The 18,048-nt window shown below is 50.6% G+C and overlaps 1 protein-coding gene across 1 annotated transcript in view; it reads right to left on the bottom strand.

Annotated features, from left to right (window-relative positions):
• Positions 1-579: 579 nt before the first annotated feature.
• LOC132388970 (C-type lectin domain family 17, member A-like) overlaps positions 580-18,048 on the bottom strand; it is a 56,208-nt gene continuing 38,739 nt past the window's right edge. The window contains exons 6-10 of the mRNA XM_059961394.1: positions 16,867-16,983; positions 15,301-15,567; positions 3,237-3,379; positions 1,686-1,750; positions 580-1,335 (exon numbers count right to left, since the gene is read on the bottom strand). Coding sequence (XP_059817377.1) covers positions 1,149-1,335; positions 1,686-1,750; positions 3,237-3,379; positions 15,301-15,567; positions 16,867-16,983 — 779 coding nt within the window. The 3' untranslated portion in view covers positions 580-1,148. The remainder of the gene's footprint in view (positions 1,336-1,685; positions 1,751-3,236; positions 3,380-15,300; positions 15,568-16,866; positions 16,984-18,048) is intronic.

The raw sequence follows: 18,048 nt of genomic DNA, 5'->3' as shown, positions 1-18,048 counted from the left end.
ATCAGGGAATACGAAAGGATGAGCAGGAATGTCAAGGAGGTGGGGTAGCGCTCTTGATTGAGGCTGAGGTCAGGGCGATAGTGGGGGACGATATGGGATCAATGGAGCAGAATGTGGAATCCATCTGGGTGGAGATTGCACATTCACGCAAACACGAAGAAGGTGCCAAGTTCCCGACTGAACAGAGACAGGCATCAAGGTTTCGGCACGTCCGTTCCCCGGAGTGTGGTGAGCGGTCACCTTCCCTTTAAGGCTCAAAGTGCCAATTGTTGCCCGTCAACAACCCTCCCTCCCCTCTATCGAGGACATGTTCAAGAAGGAATGCCTCGGGAAGACCGTATCCATCAGCGAGGACCCCCTCCCGTCGGGAAATGCCCTGGGCTCATCGGTACCATCGGGGAGGGGGTACAGACGCCTGTAAACTCAACAATTTACAAGCCGTTAAACACTCCCTCGGTATTCACCTTCATTGCAGTATTTATTAATTCTCCCAATTTACGTTAATTTTACATCTTTGCACCGTACCGGGGTCACGTTGAAGTTGTACAAGGCATCGTTGAGGCCGCGCCTGGAGGGCGGTGTTCACTTCTGGTCCCCCGCCTGTAGGAAAGATGCCACTGAGCTGGGAAGAGTGCAGAGGGAGATTTACGAGGATGTTGCCGGGTCTCGAGGGTCTGTTACGGATAGAAGGCAAGCAGGAAGGATGAGTTTACATTTCTTGGGGCATGGGTATGAAGCCAGGAGGGGCACAGAGAGGGTAAATGTGCGCAGTCTATTCCCCTGGGTTGGGGAATTGAGAGCCAGAGTTCACAGAATTGAGGTGAGAGTGTGTGGTGAGAACGGAGAGCGGAGAGGCAAAGAATGGGGTCCGAGGGGGAGAGAGCAAGGGCAGAAGCGGAATGAGCTGGGGAGAAGGGCAAAGAGAGGAGTAGAAAGGGGGATTAAAAGGGGGGATCGAGGGAGAGCGGGGCGGGAAGGGTGAAAAGTGTTCAAGATGGAGAGAGGGAGAGGTGCGGGAGAATGGGGATGCGAGTAGAGGAGGAGACTGGGGTAGGAAGGAGGGGAAGAGAGGGTGGGAAAGAGTAAAAAGATGGGAGTTTGAGAGTGGGGTAGATTGAATGGGGAGAAGTGGAATGCCTTCATTTGATTTAAGTCTTTCCCTCGGGGTGTTGACAGAGACCTCGGATCTCTGCAGGAATATCCGGGTATAAATGTGCCGACTTCTCGCAGATGAATCTGCGTTTACTTTTGCAAGGATTGTAGCCCCGGTACGCGTTGCATTTACTGCAGCTGGACCGGCTATAGGACTTGCGCAGGAGATTAGAGTCCACATTCCTATGAAAGAGGGTTAGACAATGTCAACAGAGTCAAAACAGATCCATCAGGCGACCGGAGATCGTCGAAAACAACTAATCGACTGATCTGCGCTCGCCCCCCAGCCCCGGATCCATGGCCGGACGAATCCCACTATACCGCTCTCCCCGACAATCCCGAGTCAAATCCCAAATCAATCCCACTGCACCACCCTCTCCCGACAACCCTGGGTCAGTCAACAGACTAATCCCACTGACCTGCTCTCTCCACACGGCCTCGTGTCAGACTCCAAACTAATCCCAATCTCCCATACTCTCCACACGGGCCCCTGTCACACTCACACCACCGACCTGTAACAGTCCAAATCTCACCCGTATCTGCATTTTCCAATCCAGTAAGTTTGGTATACTTCGCCGATAGAGGTGGAAACAAATTCCTGTAAAATTAAATCCCTTCCATTAGTATGCAAGCAACGCCCTGGGAAATGTTTCACTACTAATGTAATGGTTTCTCTGTAGCAGCAGTGTGTTTGAGTTATGACGAGAGATAACGGGGGCTTCGGAATGGGTGACGTTCCGTGATGGGAGGGATTTTCTTTCCTGTGAGACCGAAAGCGAGGGATTCGCGGCCTTTTGTTCGGCAGAAGATGGAGAGAGAAGATGCCAGAACGGGGTAATCGTAGACTGCAGGCCTGAGCGGACTTGGAATGGGGTCGGGAGACGACCACGCCCAGGGGAAATCGATGGAAAACGGACGGACGGGAAAACAGTCAGCTCCAAGGAGCGCATTAGACTGTTTCGTTAAAATGGTAAAATTGTTTTCCAGACTAACCCTGTAGTTAAATGAAGAATCATAAAGTTCAATTGTTTAATTGCAAATGGCGTACTGCTCGTTATTTCGTGGGATTGATTTGTAACTGGGCCACGCGTCCACACAAACAAGCTTTTCTCGGTTTGGCCGGGCCGGAGGCAGTATCGCCCTCACACACCAGACAAAACATGCTGGTAGAACCTAACGGTTACATTTAGCGTCTCTCCTTGCCTGACCACGGGAAAATGTGACGAGACGGCACAGGGATGGAATCCCTAGTGTCAGATCCCAGGAATGGGTGTTGGGACAGGTTTGTGGGAGTTTCACTCTGTGCCTGATCCAGGGAGTGTCTGACGGGACGGCGTGGAGGGACTTCATTCTGTCACAATCAAAAACTTCCATAATTGTACCGTGCAGAGCATTCTGACAGGCTGCATGACTGTTTGGTATGTTGGGGGGGCGGGTCTGGCTGCTGCACAGGACCGAAAGAAGCTCCGGAAGGTTGTAAATCTAGCCAGCTCCATATTGGGCGCTTGCCTACAAAAGGACATCTTCAGGGAGCGGAGTCTCGGAAAGACAGCGACCATTATTGAAGACCTCCGGCACCAATGGCTTGCCCTTTACTCACTGTTCCGATCAGGTAGGAGATACAGAAGCCTGAAGGCACACACTAAGTGATTCAGGAACAGCTTCTTCCCCTCTGCCATCCGATTCCGGAACGGACTGGAAACTTTGTACACTACCTCAGTTCTTATAATGTAGAATATTTCCGTTTTTTTTTACATTTTAAATAATCTATTCAATCTAGGTGTTTTATTTACCTGTTTATTTTTATTAGGTTTTATTTTATTTATTGTTATTTTCTCTCTCTCTCTCTCTCTCTCTCTCTCTCTCTCTCTCTCTCTCTCTCTCTCTCTCTCTCTCTCTCCTAGATTATGTATTGCATCGAACTGCTGCTGCTAATTTAACAAATATCACGTCACATGCCGGTGATAATAAACCTGATTCTGATTCTGCTTCTGGAGGGAGTTCCACTCTCTGTCTATCGCGGGAGTGTGTGATGGGACGGCGCGGTAAGGTTCAAACTTTGTTAGACCCCGGAAATCACTTACCTCTTCCTGCTTTGAACCTATTTCGAGGAGCCTTGCATCAAAGTTTGAACAATGTTCCCTCGATCCATCATAAGATTCTTCCAGGATGGATAGGAAATAGCACCGACCTTCATGTTCGATCCAGCCCTGAGGACACGCTGGCACTGCAAATCAGGAACAAACAGAAGTGAATCTCCCTCCATAAATCCCATTGCACCGACTGGGATCAGAAACAGTCAACTTCCCACCACAACATCCCAACCCCGATTCAGACAGCAGGTGTCGCTGCTTTCACTCCGACCCATCACACACTCCTCGGGTCAGACACAGAGTGAATCTCCCTCCTCACCGTCCCATCACACACTCCCGGGGTCAGACACAGAGTGAATCTCCCTCCACACAGTCCCATCACACACTCCCGGGGTCAGACACAGAGTGAATCTCCCTCCACACCGTCCCATCACACACTCCCGTGGTCAGACACAGAGTGAATCTCCCTCCTCACCGTCCCATCACACATTCCCGGGGTCAGACACAGAGTGAATCCCCCTCCACACCGTCCCATCACACATTCCCGGGGTCAGACACAGAGTGAATTTCCCTCCGCACCGTCCCATCACACACTCCCGGGGTCAGACACAGAGTGAATTTCCCTCCGCACCGACCCATCACACATTCCAGAGATCAGACATGCAATGAAACTACCACGGCACCGTCCCATCAGTAGTAGAGTGAAAGTCCTTGCGGGCCATTCAAACGCACACTTCCTTACTGCTCAGACACAGATTTGGGTTCCGCTCACAATGTCCCGGTACACACTCTCGTGGACAGACGAAGAATGAAGCTCTTGTATCACGGTCGCATCATCATCTCCCGGTGTCAGACACAGAGTGACGCTCCTTCCAGACTGGCCCATCACACACGACCCTAACCCTAATCCACACTCTCACACACTCCTTGGGTCAAACACCGAGTGAACCTTCCTCCACACTACCCCAATACAACCTCCCGTGATCAGATAGGAAATGAAACACTGGCTGCTTCATCCCGCCGCACTCTCCCGTGGTCAACTATAGTATGGTGCTCCTTCTGCCCAGAGACATCACAGTGTTCAGTAAACGAGAGAAGTTTCCTCCGCACCGTCCTATCACAGAGATATCTGACACAGAGCGGAATACCATCCAGGCCGGCGTTTCCTGTGTCAGACAAACACATAACCCCCCCGACACCCACCAAAGGCATTCACCCACCCTCCCTCTTTCCCGCAGTAGCTCCTCGTCAAATACATCTGTATCGAACACAGAGTCCCATCAGACACACACGGGGTGAGACACAGATTTACGCTCCCTGCACCCCGTCCGATCACACACGAACACGGCGAGACTCAGGCTGAAATTCTGAAGGTCACTAGTTCGAGCCTCGGCTGAGGCAGCGTGTTGTGTCCTTGAGAAAGGGACTTAACCACACATTGCTCTGCAATGTCACTGGGGCCAAGCTGCATGGGTCCTAGTGCCCTTTCCTTGGACAACATCGGTGGCGTGGAGAGGGGAGACTTGCAGATTGGGCAACCTCCGGTCTCCCACACAACCCTGCCCAGGCCTGCGCCCTGGAAACCTTCCCAGGCGAAAGTCCATGGTCTCACTAGAACAACGGGTGCCTATAAACTGAAATTTTAAAAAATAAACTTAGAGTGTCCTGCTTTATATTATTGGCCAGTTTGCCATCATATTCCAGTTATATTCCAGCTTGTTTTATTATTTGACAGCCTTTCTAGTTGCCTTTTGTTTGATTTTAAAAGCTTTCAAGTCATCCAATTCCTACTCACTTTTGCCATTTTACATGAGCTTTCCTTGGCTTAACTGCAATCCTTAATTTCCTTTGTCAACCAGGGATGTCTACTCCTATCATGTGAGAACCTCTTCTTCGTTGGGGCGTATGTATCCTGTTCATTGTGTAAATTTACCAGAAATTTCAGACTACGGTCATCCCATCCAGTCCCCACCTCCTGTCTACATGGGCAACCTCCTTTCTGATGCCTCTGTCAGTCCCATTATTCCATTTTGATCCTGATGTATGTGAGTGTCGCTTCTCCCTCACAAATTACAGAATGGATTTAATCACACCTCCTCAGTGAACAGACTTGTGACTTCTGGCCCTCGCACTTAGGAGTGTTGTGGTCTCGGTTTCAGATATCCCGGACCCTGGCAAGCGGGAGACAACACACCATCCGGGAATCTCATTCTGGCACGGCGAATCTCCTGTCTGTTCCCAAAACTCACTAATCCCCCATCACCGCAGCGTGTCTCTTCTTTCCCCCCTTGCCTTCTGAGTCAGGAGGCAGACCCACTCCAAACAGCCGACCACTGGGACCTCCCTCTATTAGTCCGAATGCCCGACTGCATCTGAAGTGTTATACCGGCTGCTGATGAGGATGACCACTGAACTGGCTCCTGAACCGCTTTCCCCTTCCTGGCTGTCACCCAGTTTACTGTGTCCACCTTGGATGCAACTGTCTCTCTGTGGATGTCTCCGTTTATTCCCACGCTTGACTTCCTGCCAAAGAAGCGCCGCTTTATTCGTTATACTCCACACATTAAAATTCAGCACCTTCAGTCCTGTGTTTGTGCTTTTCGATGCTGTCCACAATTGACCAAGCAGCTCAGACGATTGACTGCAACGTTTCCCGTTCAACAGCCCCCTCAGTACACACTAACAGAGAGTAAATCGCCTTCCTCTGTTTGTAAAACCAGTTACCTCATCTTCAGCACTATCTTCAGCCTTTCCTCACATCCTTCTGCATTGAAACGTATGAGCTCAGGGCAGGCGTTTCACTGACCTCAACCATCTGATTACAAACTCTCTGTGAGCTCTCACCATCATCCGCCTCCACAACTTCTCCGCTAACTCATCTGGCACTCTGGTTCCCATCCCGCTGGAACGGGTAGACATCCATGAGTGTAAACTGTATAATCCCGGCGAGCATGGTGCTCGGGTTCCAATACTGAGATGACTACCCTGGAGATCCTGCCCTTTAACCCTTATCCCTCTACTCCCTCGTCACTCGCCCTAGCCTTGCCATTGGTAGACAAATGGAACACCATCTGACTTGCTTTCCATTGGGCCTTGGACCATCTGGACAATTACAATACCCACATCGGGCTGCCGTTTATTGACAAATGCTTAGATTGAGGATGATCTCAAAATGGCGGTGCAGGCTCGAAGGGCCTATTGTCTATTGTCTATGATAGATCTGGCCACCACAGACTCGTAGAACATCCTCAATCATTTCCTAAGTTCTTATCAACAATCTCCACATCCGGGACAGTGCGTCTCCCTCTGCGGCAGAATGTTTGACTTCCTTATCGAGTGTAGCTCGGTGATAACATTTCACATCAACTAACAGCACAACACAGACCCTTCGGCCCACAACGCTGTGCCGTAAATGTCGTTACTTTGGAAATTATCTAGGGTTACCTGAGCCTGAGTCTCCAGAGGGTTCCTGTGCTGTGGAGGACGTCCTGCCTCGTCCCTGTGCCGACGATGCCGCGCCCCAGTGGCTCCAATGACTACAGATCGGTGACATTGACCTCCCACATCGTGAAGACCCTGGGGAGACTTGTTCCAGACCAGGTCCGGCCTATGGTTAGGCCACACTTACACCCGCTCCAGTTCGCATACCACCCCCGACTAGGAGTTGAGGATGCCATTATCTACCTGCTGAACAATGTCTACACCCACCTGGACAAGCCGGCGAGCACTGTGAGGGTCATGGTTTTTGACTTCTCCAGTGCGTTCAACACCGTCCGCCCTGCTCTGCTGGGTGAGAAGCTGACGGTGATGCAGGTGGATGCTTCCCTGGTGTCATGGATTATTGATTACCTGACTGGCAGACCACAGTACATACGCTTGCAACACTCTGTGTCAGACAGAGTGGTCAGCAGCACTGGGGCTCCAAAGGGGACTGTCCTGTCTCCCTTTCTCTTCACCATCTACACCTCAGACGTCAACTACTGCACAGAGTATTACCATCTTCGGAAGTTTTCTGATGACTCTGCCATAGTTGGATGCATCAGCAAGGGAGATGAGGCTGAGGACAGGAAGACGGTGGGAAACTTTGTCACATGGTGCGAGCAGAATCATCTGCAGCTTAATATGACACCTGAGGGGGGCTAAGGCACCGGTGACCCCTGTTTCCATCCAAGGGGTCAGTGTGGACATGGTGGAGGATTACAAATACCTGGGGATACGAATGGACAATAAACTGGACTGGTCAAAGAACACTGAGGCTGTCTACAAGAAGGGTCAGAGCCATCTCTACTTCCTGAGGAGACGGAGGCCCTTTAACATCTGCCGGACGATGCTGAGGATGTTCTACGAGTCTGTGGTGGCCAGATCTATCATAGACAATAGACAATAGGCCCTTCGAGCCTGCACCGCCATTTTGAGATCATGGCTGATCATCTACTATCAATACCCGGTTACTGCCTTGTCCCCATATCCCTTGATTCCCCTATCCATAAGATACCTATCTCGCTCCTTCTTGAAAGCATCCAGAGAATTGGCCTCCACTACCTTCCGAGGCAGTGCATTCCAGACCCCCACAACTCTCTGGGAGAAGACGTTTTTCCTTAACTCTATCCTAAATGACCAACCCCTTATTCTCAAACCACGCCCTCTAGTACTGGACTCTCCCAGCATCTGGAACATATTTCCTGCCTCTATCTTGTCCAATCCCTTAATAATCTTATATGTTTCGATCAGATCCCCTCTCAATCTCCTTAATTCCAGCGTGTGCAAGCCCAGTCTCTCTAACCTTTCTGCGTAAGACAGTCCGGACATCCCAGGAATTAACCTTGTGAATCTATGCTGCACATCCTCTACAGCCAGGATGTCCTTCCTTAACCCTGGAGACCAAAACTGTACCTAATACTCCAGGTGTGGTCTCGCCAGGGCTCTGTACAAATGCAAGAGGATTTCCCTGCTCTTGTACTCAATTCCCTTTGTATTAAAGGCCAACATTCCATTAGCCTTCTTCACTGCCTGCTGCACTTGCTCATTCACCTTCAGTGACCGATGAACAAGGACTCCTAGATCTCTTTGTATTTCACCCTTACCTAACTCTACACCATTCAGATAATAATCTGCCTTCCTGTTCTTACTCCCAAAGTGGATAACCTCACATTTATTCACATTAAACGTCATCTGCCAAGTATCTGCCCACTCACCCAGCCAATCCAAGCCACCCTGAATTCTTCTAACATCCTCATCACATGTCACACTGCCCGCCAGCTTAGTATCATCAGAAAACTTGCTGATGTTATTCTCAATGCCTCCATCTAAATCTTTGATGTAAATTGTAAACAGTTGTGGTCCCAATACCGAGCACTGTGGCACCCCACTAGTCACCACCTGCCATCCCGAGAAACACCCATTCACCGCTACCCTTTGCTTTCTATCTGCCAACCAGTTTTCTATCCATTTCAATGCCTCCCCCCCACCACCCCCCCCCCCCACACCGATGCCCTGAGCTTTGATTTTACCCACCAATCTCCTACGTGGGACCTTATCAAATGCCTTCTGAAAATCGAGGAACACTACATCCACTGGATCTCCCCCGTCTAACTTGCTGGTTACATTCTCGAAAAACACCAATAGGTTAGTCAAGCATGATTTACCATTGGTAATTCCATGCTGGCTTGGCCAAATCCTATCACTGCTCTCTAGATATGCCACTATTTCATCCGTAATAATGGACTAGCATTTTCCCCACTACTGAGGATAGGCTGACAGGTCGATAGTTCTCTGTTTACACCATCCCTCCTTTCTTAAAAAGTGGGATAACATAAGCCATTCTCCAATCCTCAGGAACTGATCATGTTTGCTGTTGTGTACTGGGGAAGCAAGCTGATGGTAGCAGACACCAACAGAATCAACGAACTCATTCCAAAGGTCAGAGAGATAACACTACCCGGGATCACACGTACAGTAAATCTCCCCCCACACCCTACCATCCCACACTCCCGGTGTCAGTGACAAAGTGAATCTCCCTCCACACCGTCCCTTCGCACACTCCCTGGGTCAGACACAGAGTGAATCTCCCTCCTCACCGTCCCAACACACACTCCCGGGGTCAGACACAGCGTCCATCCCACTCCACGCCGTCCCAACACACACTCCCGGGGTCAGACACAGTGTCAATCTCACACCACACCTACAACCACACACTCCCGTGGTCAGACACAGAGTGAATCTCCTTCACACCGTCGAATCACACACTCCCGTGGCCAGATACAGTGTGAATCACCCTCCACAGCGTCGCATCACAAAGTCCTGGAGACAGACACGGAGTGAATCTCCCTCCACACCGTCCCATCACACACTCCCAGATCAGAAACAGAGTTAATCTCCCTCCACATCGTCCCATCACGCATTCCCGGGAACAGACACAGAGTGAATCTCTCTCCAAACCGTCCCATCACACACTCCCGGGGTCAGACACAGAGTGAATCTCCCTCCACACCGTCCATTCACACACTCCCTGGGTCAGACACAGAGTGAATCTCCCTCCTCACCGTCCCAACACTCACTCCCGGGGTCAGACAGAGCGTCCATCCCACTCCACGCCGTCCCAACACACACTCCCGGGGTCAGACACAGTGTCAATCTCACACCACACCTACAACCACACACTCCCGTGGTCAGACACAGAGTGAATCTCCTTCACACCGTCGAATCACACACTCCCGTGGCCACATACAGTGTGAATCACCCTCCACAGCGTCGCATCACAAAGTCCTGGAGACAGACACGGAGTGAATCTCCCTCCACACCGTCCCATCACACACTCCCAGATCAGAAACAGAGTTAATCTGCCTCCACATCGTCCCATCACGCATTCCCGGGAACAGACACAGAGTGAATCTCTCTCCACACCGTCCCATCACACACTCCCGGGGTCAGACACAGAGTGAATCTCCCTCCACACCGTCCCATCACACACACCCGGAGTAAGACACAGAGTGTATCTCCCTCCGCACCGTCCCATCACACACACCTGGGGTCAAACACAGAGTGAATCTCCCTCCACACCGTTCCATCACACATTCCCGGAGTCAGACACAGAGCGAATCTCCCTGCACACCGTCCCATCACACACTCCCGGGGTCAGACACAGAGTGAATCTCCCTCCACACCGTCCCATCACACACTCCCTGGGTCAGACACAGAGTGAATCTCCCTCCACACCGTCCCACCACACACTCCCGGAGTCAGACACAGAGTGAAGCTCCCTCCACAAGAACGACATCACGCACTCCGGGGGTCAGACACAGAGTGAATCTCTCTCCACACCGTCGAATCACACACTCCCAGGGTCAGACACGTTGTCAATCCCCCTCCACATTTTCCCAACGCAGACTCCCGGGGTCAGACACAAAGTAAATCACCCTCCGCACCATTCCATCACACACTCCCGGGGTAGGACACAGAGTGAAATTCCCTCTACACCGTCGCGTCACACACTCCCAGGTTCGGAAACAGAGTTAATCTCCCTCCGCACCGACCCATCACACACCCCCGGGACATAGACAGAGTGAACCTCCCTCCACACCGTCCCATCACACACTCCCGGGGACAGACACAGAGTGAATCTCCCTCCACACCGTCCCATCACACATTCCAGAGATCAGACACAGAGTGAATCTCCCTCCACACCGTCCCATCACACATTCCAGAGATCAGACACAGAGTGAATCTCCCTCCACACCGTCCCATCACACATTCCAGAGATCAGACACAGAGTGAATCTCCCTCCTCACCGTCCCATCACACACTCCCGGGGTCGGACACAGAGTGAATCTCCCTCCACACCGTCCCATCACACACTCCCGGGATCAGACACGGAGTGAATCTCCTTCCACACCGTCCCGTCACACACTCCCGGGGTCGGACACAGAGTGAATCTCCCTCCACACCGTCCCATCACACACTCCCGGGATCAGACACGGAGTGAATCTCCTTCCACACCGTCCCATCACACATTCCAGAGATCAGACATGCAATGAAACTACCACGGCACCGTCCCATCAGTAGTAGAGTGAAAGTCCTTGCGGGCCATTCAAACGCACACTTCCTTACTGCTCAGACACAGATTTGGGTTCCGCTCACAATGTCCCGTCACACACTCTCGTGGACAGACGAAGAATGAAGCTCTTGTATCACGGTCGCATCATCATCTCCCGGTGTCAGACACAGAGTGACGCTCCTTCCAGACTGGCCCATCACACACGACCCTAACCCTAATCCACACTCTCACACACTCCTTGGGTCAAACACCCAGTGAACCTTCCTCCACACTACCCCAATACAACCTCCCGTGTCAGATAGGAAAGAAAACACTCGCTGCTTCCTCCCGCCGCACACTCCCGTGGTCAACTTTAGTATGGTGCTCCTTCTGCCCAGAGACATCACAGTGTTCAGTAAACGAGAGAAGTTTCCTCCGCACCGTCCTATCACAGAGATATCTGACACAGAGCGGAACTTCATCCAGGCGCGCGTTCCCTGTGTCAGACAAACACATAACCCACCTCACATCCACCAAAGGCATTCACCCGCCCTCCCTCCTTCTCGCAGTAGCTCCTCGTCAAATACATCTGTATCGAACACAGAGTCCCATCAGACACGCACGGGGTGAGACACAGATTTACGCTCCCTGCACACCGTCCGATCACAGACGAACACGGCCAGACTCAGGCTGAAAATCTGGAGGTCACTGGTTCGAGCTGAGACAGTCTGTTGTGTCCTTGAGAATGGAACTTAACCACACATTGCTGTGCGATGTCACCGGGGCCAGGCTGCATGGGTCCTAGTGCCCTTTCCTTGGACAACATCGGTGTCGTGGAGAGGGGATATTTGCAGATTGGGCAACTTCCGGTCTCCCACACAACCCTGCCCAGGCCTGCGCCCTGGAAACCTTCCCAGGCGAAACTCTATAGCGTTTATAATATTGGCTAGTTATCCATCATATTCCAGATATATTCCAGTGTTTGTTTTTTTTAATTATTATTTCACAGCCTTTCTAGTTGCCTTTTGTTTGATTTTAAAAACTTTCAAGTCATCCAATTCCTACTCACTTTTGCCATTTTACATGAGCTTTCATTGGCTTAACTGCAATCCTTAATTTCCTTTGTCAGCCACGGATGTCTACTCTGATCATGTGAGAAGTTCTTCTTCGTTGGGGCGTATGTATCCTGTTCATTGTGTAAAATTACTAGAAATTTCAGACTTCCAGCATCCCACCCAGTCCCCACCTCCTGTCTACATGGGCAAGCTCCTCTCTGATGCCTCTGTCAGTCCCATTATTCCATGTTGATACTGATGCATGTGACTGACGGTTCTCCCTCACAAATTACAGAATGAATTTAATTACACCTCCTCAGTGAACAGACTTGTGACTTCTCGCCCTCGCACTTAGGAGTGTTGAGGACTCGGTTTGAGATTTCCCGGACCCTGGCAAGGGGAGACAGCATATCATCCGGGAATCTCATTCTGGCACGGCGAACCTCCTGTCTATTCCCAAAACTCACAAATCCCCCATCACCGCAGCGTGTCTCTACTTTCCCCCCTTGCCTTCTGGGTCAGGATACAGACCCACCCCAAACAGCCAACCACAGGGACCTCCCTCTATTAGTCCGTATGCCCGACTGCATCTGAAGTGTTATACCGGCTGCTGATGAGGATGACCACTGCACTGGCTGCTGAAACGCTTTCCCGTTCCCGGCTGTCAACCAGTTACCTATGTCCACCTTGGATGTAACTGCCTCTCGGTATATGTCTCCGTTTATTCCCACGCTTGACCTCCTGCCTCAGAAGCGCCGCGTTATCCACACTACACTTTCACATCAGACACTCCCGTGGTCAGACACAGAGTGAATCTCCCACAGCACCATCCAATGACACATTCCGGGGGTCAGACACAGAGAGAATCTCCCTCCGCACCGTCCCATCACAGTCTCCCGGGGTCAGACACAGAGTGAATCTCCCTCCACACCGTCCAATGACACACTCCCGGGGTCAGACACAGAGGGAATCTCCCTCCACACCGTCCCATCACACACTCCCGGGGTCAGACACAGAGTGAATCTCCCTCCACACCGTCCCATCACACACTCCCGGGGTCAGACACAGAGTGAATCTCCCTCCACACCGTCCCATCACACACTCCGGGGATCAGACACAGAGGGAATCTCCCTCCACACCGTCCCATCACACAAAGTCCTGTCACGCACCGCCTGTGAATCTCTTCCGGCATGGCCTCATCACACATTCCAGCGTTAAGACGTGTAGTGAAATTTCCTGCACGCCGTCCAGTCACACTCCTCCGGTGTCAGTTTCACCGAGTTTCTCCATAGAACCATAAAGTCATAGAACACTACAGCACAGTACAGGCCCTTCAGCCCTCCATGTTGTGCTGACCCATATAACCCTTAAAAATGTACTAAACCAACACTACCCCATAACACTCCATTTTACTTTCATCCATGTGCCTGTCCAATAGGCTCTTAAATACCCCTAACGTTTTAGCCACCACCACCATCCCTGGCAAGTCATTGCAGGCAATCACAACCCTGTGTAAAAAAACTTACCCCTGATGTCTCCCCAAAACATCCCTCCCTTAATTTTGTACCTATGCCTCTGGTGTTTTTTTCTGCTGGTGCCCTGGGAAACAGGTCCAGACTAACGACCCTATCTATGCCTCTTATAATCTTATAGACCTCTATCAAGTCCGCTCTCATTCTGCTAACCTTTCTGTTACCTTTTTTACCTTTCTCATTCTGCTCTGCTAACCTTGCTTCATGTGACTTGTCCTCCAATCCAGGCAACATCCTGGTAAATCTCCTCTGCACCCTGTCCATAGCTTCCATATCCTTCCTATAATGAGGTGCCCAGAATTGAACACTATATACTCTAAGTGTAGTCTCACCAGAGATTTGTAGAGTTGCAACATGACCTCTCTACTCTTGAACTCCATCCCCCTGTTAATGAAGCCTACCATCCCATCGGCTTAATTACCGTATCAACCTGCGCAGCGACCTTGAGGGATGTATGGATTTGAAAGCCAAGGTCCCTTTGTTCACCCACAATCTTAAGTAACTGACCATTAATCCTGTACTCTGTCTTCTGGTTTGTCCTTCCAAAATGCATCACCTCACACTTGTCCGGATTGAACTCCATCTGCCATTTTTATGTACAACTCTGCAGCCTGTCTGTATCCTCTTGTAATCTTCGACAACCTGCAGTTCCATCCACAACTCCTCCTATCTTCGTGTCCTCCACAAAGTTACTCACCCTTCTTTCCACCTGTACCTCCAGGTCATTTATTTATAAAATTCACGAACAGCAGGTGTCCAAGGACAGATCCCTGCGGCACTCCACTAGTAACCGACCTCCAGGAAGAATACTTCCCTTTCACAACTACACTCTGCTTTCTTCCTTTAAGTCATTTTTTTTATCCAAGCACCTTCCACAACGTCTCATCACACACTCCCGGGATCAGAAACTGAGTGAAACCCCTTCTACAACGTCCCATAACTCACTCCCGGATTCAGACACAGAGTGAAGCCCACGTTGCACCGTCTCGTCACACTCTCCCAGATTCAGAGTGAAACTCTCTCTCCACGGTGCTATAACACACTTCAGAGTTTCGACATGGGGTGAATCTCTCTGGGCACTGTCCCAACATACAATCCCTCTGTCAGACACAGAGTGAAGCTGGATCCATACGGTCACATCAGAGATTCACGGAGTCAGACATAGAATAAAATTTTAAGGTTATGTCTCACAATCCCGAGGTCAGACCCAGAGTGAGTCCACCTCTACAACATCCCGCCACACTCACCTGGGTTCAGTGACAGAATACAACTTCTTCCAGACAGACACGTCACACACTCACCGGGTCAAACACAGAGTGAATCACCCTCCATACCATCTCTTCACACACTCCCGATGTCAAGCACAGAGTGACGCTTCCTCTCTCCATGCTTGCCCTGTGATGAGGAGCGGATGAAAGTGGGGGATGATGCCTCACCTCTTCTGCTGGTCAACAATTCACAGATTCGAGCCATGATTTCGTTGGCAGATCTGTACTTCGTTTCCATCTCCGTGAACTTGTGACGGAGATCGCTGTGCATTCGGTTAAGATCGGATAGATTAGAGTTGAGCGCAGAGAGATTTTTCAGACAGGTTCTCCGGGAGAAATTAAGGTGGGTATTCTCGGATATCTTGGATTGAAGGGTTGAGTTTAACTCATAGTAATTTCTGTCGGGTGTGATCTGCGACTGACGAATCTGTGACACTGCGAGAGATGGTGGAGGATGTTTAGCCTTTTCAGTGACACGTGAGTCAGCGTCACGCTACCGAACGAGTCACCGAGAGTGTCATGTCAGTTTCACGATGAAGGGTGTCACAGTGAAGGATGTGCTGGTGGCACAGTGAGAGGATTCGGCACCATTTTGAGGGTCGTGTCTGTGGCAAGCTGAGGGGTATATCAATGTCCCGGTGAAGATTTTGTTGATTTTCCAATGGGGGTCTGCGTCAGTATCATGGGGGACATGTCCGAGTTGCTCTGATGAAAGTGTCGGTGTCACTGTGATAGATGTTTAGGTGCACTCTCGAGAGTTGATGCGGTTCATAATGAAGTGTTTCTCGATGTCACTGCGAGGGAAATCGCAGAGTGAGGGGCGTGGGGGTGTCACTGTGGTTAGAGTACCTGTGACATGGTTTGGGGTGCACTGGTCGCACAGAGAGGGATGTGTCTGTGTCACGGTGAGCGGCATGTCATGGCTACGGTAGGTGTGGCAGTGTCACGCCAAGGTGTGCGTCGATGTCACTGAGGTTTCGCTGTGAATTTCGGAGCCGGTATCACGATCAGGTGTTTGCCTGTGCCAGGGTGAGGTGAAGGTAATTGCGTCAGTGAGCGGTGCATCTGTGTTATGTTGAGGGGCGCAATCGTCTCGGTGAGGGGTGTTCCAGTGACGTGTGAGTCTTTGTCACGGTGCGGAGCTGGACGGGTCAGGGGGAGATGCGTGTTGGTGTCACAGAGACTGGTGTCTCAGTGTCACTGTTCAGGGCGTGTCGATGTCACTGTGGTGCTGTACAATAACAATTTATTTACATTTGGAGCCCGTTCGGCTCACCTTGGGTCGAGAGCCCGTCAACAATCACGATAATGGCGGAAGTAACTAGGCAGAGTTGGCAGATCCTACGGTGCGATCTATTCCCCATGCTCTCTTTCAGTGTGTTGGTGAATGCAGCCGTGTCGCCCACTAGGACTCTCTTCCACCCACCGGCCGCGGTCTCTCCTTCCACCACCAACACCCCTCCCTCTCTCAATCTCAGTTACATTGACCCTCATCGCTGAGATTCCAAATAGCTTGAATCCCCAGGGCTGACCAGCGTCTATCTGATTCCAGAAACTTAGTCACGTCTTCCGAATGTGATCGATTAAATTGGAACTGTGGGTGTTTGAATGAGCCCTCAGGGGATGCATGGGATGCACGGGGAATTGGCTGTCTGGATTCAGAGTTTTACAGTCATGTTTTATTCCACACTCCCAACTTACGGTCTGACTCCAACCGGAGTCCGTTCGACTCACCATGGATCGAGAGCCCGACCACCGTCGCGAAGAGGACGAACGTAACCAGGCAGAGTAGGCAGAACTTACGGTCCGGTCTATTTCCGATGTTCTCGTTCGTCTGCTCTTTATGCGGACCTGTAGAGAGACGATTCAGAGAAACAGAAGGAGAATTCAGGAGATGGTGTGAGAGGACCGATGGGCCGGAAAATGTGAAACAATGGGGGAGAGAAAACGAGAAGAGAGAGGACCTAGGAAGTGGCCGTGTGAGAAGAGGAAGCGATTTTCGGTGTGAATGGGGAGTGGGATGTGCGAGAGAGACAGAGAAAAAGTGGGGAACAGAGGCGAAATGACGAGAGAGAAAAGTGGGAGAGAGGAGGGAAGAGACAATGGAGCGAGAGAGAGGGGTGGGAAAGAGTGGAAAGAGAGTGTTTCACGGGTTTATTATTTTTCCTATCTGTATCACTGTTTGACCGCTTTGTTCATTTTTCACGCATGAGATAAATGACTGTCTTCTGGGGATGAAGCTGTTGCGGTGATTTCGTAGACTCCATTGTGTTTCTTTGTTTTGCAGCTGCTGACAAGGAGAAGGGCAGCACCGTCACGTGATGGCTAGCGCAGCGCTTTACAGTACCAGCGACCCGGGTTCAGTTCCCGTCACTGCTTGCAAGGAGTTTCCAATACTCCCCATGAGCCAGTGGATTTCCTCCGGGCGATCTGGGATCCTTCCGTAGTACAAAGACATATCGGTTTTTCGGTTAATTGTTTATTGTAAATTTAACTGTCATTAAAAAGGAATAGTTCGGAGTATTGTTGGGCAACGCGGCCTGAATGGCCGGAAGAGCCGATTCGGAACTGTTATTCTATAGTAAAAAAAAAACAAAATAAATTTTGAGGAAGAAATGATAAAGCATGGTGGGAAATGGTCTACATATACAACCGGACCATCCGGTGTTTGTGGTGGGTGTGGCTGTCCGGGAAGAATGTAGAGCTGAAAGGCTGTAAAATCTCAGACGACACAAAATGTGAAGGGATAGGAGACAGTTAACGATAGAACCCTTAACTGTCGACAGGGAAAGGGATCTCGGGTTGATCACGCGGTTCAATGGAGTGATAAAGATTTGACTGCAGACAAAGTCTCTCTCATGGGAGATCCATTCACAAGATTGTGATGGCCGGGATTCACAGTGAATTGGGAATTAA

Source organism: Hypanus sabinus, unplaced genomic scaffold, assembly GCF_030144855.1.
Source record: "Hypanus sabinus isolate sHypSab1 unplaced genomic scaffold, sHypSab1.hap1 scaffold_445, whole genome shotgun sequence".
Lineage (NCBI taxonomy): Eukaryota > Metazoa > Chordata > Chondrichthyes > Myliobatiformes > Dasyatidae > Hypanus > Hypanus sabinus.
The sequence above is the reverse complement of the archived record's forward strand: the minus strand, read 5'-3'. Positions and strand labels throughout refer to the sequence as shown.